Source organism: Engystomops pustulosus, chromosome 6, assembly GCF_040894005.1.
Source record: "Engystomops pustulosus chromosome 6, aEngPut4.maternal, whole genome shotgun sequence".
NCBI lineage: Eukaryota > Metazoa > Chordata > Amphibia > Anura > Leptodactylidae > Engystomops > Engystomops pustulosus.
Window position 1 is genome coordinate 9719310 of NC_092416.1, and position 6447 is coordinate 9725756.

General features: G+C 38.2%; 1 protein-coding gene across 2 annotated transcripts; it reads left to right on the plus strand.

The window, feature by feature from the left end:
• Window positions 1-231: 231 nt before the first annotated feature.
• Window positions 232-5278, plus strand: LOC140065363 (fMet-Leu-Phe receptor-like). Of its 2 annotated transcripts, XM_072112955.1 has the most exons (4): window positions 232-367; window positions 981-1017; window positions 2888-2959; window positions 4061-5278. In XM_072112955.1, exons 3-4 carry the CDS (start codon window positions 2901-2903, stop codon window positions 5022-5024), a joined length of 1023 nt encoding a protein of 340 aa, XP_071969056.1. In that variant the 5' UTR covers window positions 232-367; window positions 981-1017; window positions 2888-2900; the 3' UTR covers window positions 5025-5278. The 2 variants fall into 2 exon arrangements, with proteins under 2 accessions (XP_071969056.1, XP_071969057.1); XM_072112956.1 differs by lacking the exon at window positions 232-367 and having other exon boundaries at window positions 784-1017.
• The last annotated feature ends 1169 nt before the right edge of the window (window positions 5279-6447 follow it).

Here is a 6447-nt window from a genome sequence, read left to right on the forward strand (position 1 = left end):
TACTTTTTTTAAAGTATATTGTCTTAACTTATCAGTGACAGAAATTACCGTGAGAATATAAAACTGCACTTTCACTTATCTGATATCTAAACAACCAGTCATGTGCCACTTGATTGACCGCCAAAAGAGTACGGCCCCGTGATATCAGAACAATCAGATTATAATCGTTCTCCGATCCTGCACTCGATATTGTGGAGGAAAGAAAAGACAATGTGAGACTCTTTGTCTTCTCAGATGTTCAGGCATCTTACTTGTGAGCCATAGTACATAGTACATGTGGTGACTGTCTATCCCTTTCTATAGAATATTACAGTATATGATCTCTACTGATCTTTGTCTCCGGCTGAGCTGTGGCTCTAGAAATCAGGTGAGTAAAAGCTTTTATGTATGATCCAATATCTACACAACAGAGAGATAAAAAGAGATATTTGGGGGAGGGCTAAGTCAATGATTGTAGTAAACCAATTAGAGTGCAAGGACTCCTATATATGGGGTCATTTTTTCTTAGTTTTTATCTTTCTCTGTTATGCTTACAACTTTCTTGCACAAAAATTGGCAACTTTTTTACCAGTCCTGCAAAGTTCACCACCACTGGATTTTTAGAATCCAGATGTTGACAGTTTAAATAAGGCAACATTTTATGCAATGCCTTAAAAATGTAGCAAACTTTTTATGACATCTTGATTCCTTATGTGTTTGGGAGGATACTGGAATGCCTGCACGGAACCCACATATAGTTACCCTCTGTCTCTCTCTTTCTTTCGAGCTCCTGTATCCTTTATCCACCATAATATTTCTCTTCTCTCCATTGTCATTTTAAATGTTCATGCTGATCCTGACTCATCCGTCAATACTTTGATCACATCCGGCCTCTCTCTCTTATTTCTCACTCCTCTTGTGTTCTACATTACACTCGCTCTCTTCCCAAGCCTCTTCTTCACCTTTGACCTACAACTATAACTGTATTTATCATCCCGCAGACTTCCTTTCTTTCCCACAGATGAAACTGTTGCTGTGGTGAGTAGTTTCTTATTTCCTTAAGCTTTATTATTGTTTAATAAGAATAAGATCCATTGTATATCCCCAGACATTGCTCAGGAGGAGTATTGTTCACATGTGGTATTATGTGTTGTATTGTTTTTATATTATACTGTATGTGCACTTGTTTATTTTTTATCTTTCTTGACTTTTTTTCGACTGGAAGAGTCCATGCCCATGCAATGTCCAGCCTGTCTACCTCCCCATTATCGGAGCTTTACCCCATCTAGGATTTTCCCTTCCATGGATATAGGGTGGGGGTTGTTGGTCCACATGCTACTTTACTTTAAGATATTAGACTTCATCAGATATTTATATTTTTCACATTTACTACCTCCAAAATACGACTTTGTGAGGAGGAACTTTCTACCCATCATATTGTAACTGTAAGGATCACGTCTGTTATCAAAGTCGTTAGATGATAGATGTGAGTTTTGCAATAACACGTATGACTAGCTGTTAGGCTCCTTAGAGGCACCATAATAAATTATGCTTATTTTATTTATCAGACAATAATTGTTCCTAAATGGTTTCAAGATGGTGGGTACGAGAGCTGTAGTTGTGCTTTGGTGGAGATGTTGAATATTGACATTGTAACTCCTTACTATCTGTAAGAAGAAAGCTACTAGTTGGTACGGTTATATACAAACCTTTTACTTCTTAAAGGAAAACTGCCACTATCTTATATCACAATGAAGCTACAGATACTCTACTGTGCCTCTCGCCTGACATCACCTTATGGGAGAGGGAGGTGGCGATAGGGGTGAATAATTAGCGGCTCAGAGCCCAGTTGGTCATAATGTCCCAGCACTGCTGGTTGCTTTCTATTAGTCTTTGTTTCAGGTGATCCCAGTCCAGGGGTCATTTGACAGGATATTAAAATTGGCACCACCCCGCCCCACATATTATGGCAATTTCCGCTAAATACCCACATATGGAAGAAAACTTTCAACTTACTTAATTCCCTCCTAGGATAACATCTTTGCCCATTCCCAACCCATACTTTATTATTTTTAGACCTAGATGTCCCCCCTAAACAAAGGCCCATAATAGCCTTCTTATTTATTTCTACTAAGCTTGTACTCACAAGATACAGACATAATGCTCTGTGAATTGAATACTGATTGTCCTATAATGTACCTTTGACTACAATTATTGTCTTGTTTGTTAAAGTAATAATTACCCTCAATAAAAATCTTCATTGTTAAGCGCCAGATTAAGGGAAACCAACTGCCTCAAAAACATAAAAAAAACCTATTAATACTTACCCTGATCCTCTTTACCTTGATCCCGGCGCTGTCCAGCGCTAATCTTGACAAGCCGGGATCAGCTAGAAAAGAATGTTATAATAAACAGCTACGGAGTGTCAGGGACAAGATGTCCGGTGCTCTGGGCTGCTAATTATGCACGCCCCTGAACCTCCCTCTCCCATGCGGGCTTGTCAAGATTAGGGACACATTAATAATTTTTTTTTACATTTTTGTAGTAGTTGGTTTCCTTCAATTCTTGAAGATAACACATTCTTGGACTAATACCACTTTTCTAAAGCACTTAGAGTCAAAAAGTAACACAAAGTCAGATAACATCTCTACTATGAGGTAAGTGGATATAAAGATCTAGGACCTGTTTAAAGGATATCAAAATAGGCATCCCCGCCTCATTACCCAGTGTTACACCATTGTATGTCTGCATCTCTTTCTCTTTGGCTTTGCATGTCAGCAGATGAGCAGTTTCCGAGATAATATTGTTTTGTGTTAAACTTCCATAGTACATGATGTCCTGTATTTCTCGGTGCACAGTTATTAGTTTTTTGATAATTTATTTATTCATTTATTTACTTGCTGTTTAGAAAAAGAGTCAGAATGGATCCTACTGATGATAACCTGACCCTACTTGATATAACTCTGGATTACCACAACTGGTATGTTAATATTCATCTTTATTTTGTACTTTATTGTTTAACATAAAATCAGGTCATCTTCATTGCAACCTTTGTCCTAGAAAATAAGGGGGACCTTTGCATTAATTAATAAGGGGGGATTGTTGTGCTCAATATTAACTAATGGGGGGGGGCACTGCTATGCTACATTTATGTCAATGGAGGTGCTGCGCTACATTTAATTAATGGTGAACATGTGCAACATGGGACAGGGTCCTGGGATACATATAAGTTTATCCACTGTTTGAGATGATTTTTAATATTGTGTTGGGGAGTGTTATGAAAATTATATAAACATGGCCACAAAAACTTCTCCAGATGTAGTTTGGGCTCATGACTTATTCTTTTTGACTATGTTACAACTGGCAGCAACTTATCCTTTGCTCTACACATTGCAGATGAATCCAATCTAAGTATCACTGGTCAAATAATCCAAAAGAAGAGACAGCTTACAAATTAGCCACACTTTCCATATTGAGTGTTCCCCAGTTTACAGTCAGAAATTTATAACACTGCATCAATTAATGAGGCCTTCTCGAGGGAGCATCACATTGGTTCTACTCCCAGGATTATGATGTTGTGTAGAACTATTAATAAACCCTTTAGTCATCATCTCAGATACAAAACTCAGTGCTACATGTATTCAGATGAGGAGATGTGTTACAGGACTCCCTTTTCAACCCAAGAATCAAAGGCTCATACTAGCGTGAGAAACCTATAAGAGCCTTCAGCATCTTCAGACTTGTCCCCATTGAACACACCTGGTAGGACAATTGTACAGAAAACTGCCAATAATGGAGTGTTATGATTTCCCCAATAACATTTAGAAAAACAGATCATTCCTTGAAGAATTATAACTTTATTGATAGTAGTCCAAGGTGTGGAAGTGAAGGAATGTCTGTATGGTATGTGCCACATAAATAGGTGAAGATGCTTTGAATACTTTGTTATTATGTCATCGTTTACAAACCATTGACAAGCCTTTCAATCCTGAGACATCCATAATTTGCAACTCTTCCTTCCTTAATGTTAAGGAGTGCATAAACTCTTAAGTCTAACTTCTAACCCATCTTTGTCTTCAAGGTCAAGGAATGATGGTCCAAAGAGAAATCATACAGACACTTCCCAAAGCAATTCTCACGAGATGGACGTTTTAAACACTCTGGGTATTGTGTTTTTCACCATAATTTTTGCACTTGGGATTATCGGGAATGGAATGGTCATCTGGATTGCTGGATTCAGGATGAAGAAGACAATCAGTGCTGTGTGGTTCCTCAACCTGGCCATCGCTGACCTCCTGTGCTGTTCATCTATTCCAGTGTTAATTGCAGACTGGGCTTGTGTTGGTTTTTGCTCTTCGTCATTATCATCAGAAATTTTCTGCTTGTTCAGTATTATTCTGTTCAATCTAAACATGAGCGCCAGTGTCCTCCTCCTGACGGCCATGAGTATTGATCGCTGGGTATCGGTCATGTGGCCATTTTGGACTAAAGTTCATAGGACACAGAAGCTATTGAGAAACACTGCAGGGATTATCTGGGTGATGAGTCTCATTTGGACTGGAATAATGCTTTATTACTTTGCTTTTGATTATAATTTTGACATACAGAAAACCAAGACCATTCAGTTAATCAGGTTTGTTATAATGTTTGTGATCCCCTTTCTCATCATCTTCACCAGTTATGTCACCATTGTCCTCAAACTTAAAAAAAGTAAGAGACCCCAGAGATCTCAGAGACCCTACAGGATCATCACCGCTGTTATATTGGGTTTCTTCTTCTGCTGGGCACCATATCAATCCTTGCCCATAATACATGTAGATTATGTTAATTTACTTCAATTAAGGATAGTAGATATTATCATGAACTGGCTGGTTTACCTTAACAGTTGTATCAATCCAATCATTTATGTTTTTATGGGACAAGATTTTAGACACAGTTTCGTAAGATCCATCCCCTCCAGGGTAGAAAGAGCCTTAAGTGAACATCTTGATGACCCCTGCAGAGGAGGAGAGGCTCATGAACCTTTCTCTACTACTGGTGTTTAATATCTTCATGACTCCATTCTAAGAAACAGATCCCTGGTGAGAATGATGAGATCCTGTATTGAGTGCCATAATCAGGATCATCTCCTACCAATGACACTCATCCTTTTCCAAAGAGAGGTCTGAAATAATAACTTTTCTGTCATGGAAATTATCCAAATACATTTTTTTCTTTCTGCATTATGGATTCCTGTTACAGTAACATATGTATTCCCTGTGCATATCGTATGGGGGTCGGGTGCTCAGGTAACATCACAGGCATGTCAACGAGGGTATAACAAACATAAATACCCTACCCACAATTTTTTTTAGCAAAGTTTTGACTTTTCATAATGTTAATGATACACAGTGGCACATAGTTTTCTTGAAACTTTTAATTACAGCCTCATGTATCAGACAGATTGGGGAATATTTATCAGGGCCTCTGTGCCACATCAGTGAAGAGGTGTGAGGGGGGGCACAGCTGACCAAGCGAAGGGCGCGGACGGCCAGGAGTGGGTCGGCACTGGGTGTTATCATATGTGAAAAGTCTGCAAAAATGCTGCATATGATAAACATGCCCCATTGTGTCCATATGTTAAATAGGGAAAGTAGGTTTCGGGTTCGTTGCAAACATTGTAGGTTGGAGTCCAGCATTCGGGCTCAAACACCCAACCGGTAACAATTTGAGAAGGATGACCCTAGGAAAAATGGGAACCATTTAAACTCTGGCATTCAAATTGCGCAATTTTTCCTAGGATTTCATGGGAGGGACAATCCCAAGGAAAATGGCAGCATGAATTTAAAGGGTAACACTCACAATCAGTGGCAGCACCGATCGTTTATGTTAATGGTGGGAATGAGTGTTTGGGTTCAAGTACCAAAAACTAATTTTCATGACTCATCGTAAATAATCTTAAAACACTTTGTAGCCCCAAAAGGAAAACTGAAACGATGGTGATGCAGAAAATGGCCTCTTGTAATGGACGTTAGTGACAAATCTTATATAGTCAGAACGTGGTACATATATCAAATCTTTGTTTGATCTCAGTATTATTTTTAAGGAATGAGATCAAGTCATCCAAATATGTTCCTTTATTTATATCAATATACCCGGACTTCTATACATTTGGAATCTGGAGTCTTTTCTAACAAACTACAGAAACACAGTTTTACATTTTGCTTTAATTGTAAACTTTTTGTCCTAAAAACAGTGCCTTTAAATGACTAGGAAGTAACATCAACCTGTAGATTATCTTGTAATATAAGGGACATAAAAAAACTATAGACTAAGTAAAAAAAAAATAAACATCAACAAGATTTGTAGCAATTGTTACATGATATAAATAGTTTAATAAAAACACAACAAACATCCTTCCTATCATTCCATGAAGTAAGATGGTGCCCTGGATAGTTGTCTACCCTCCTCTTACCACTGTCCTTGCTC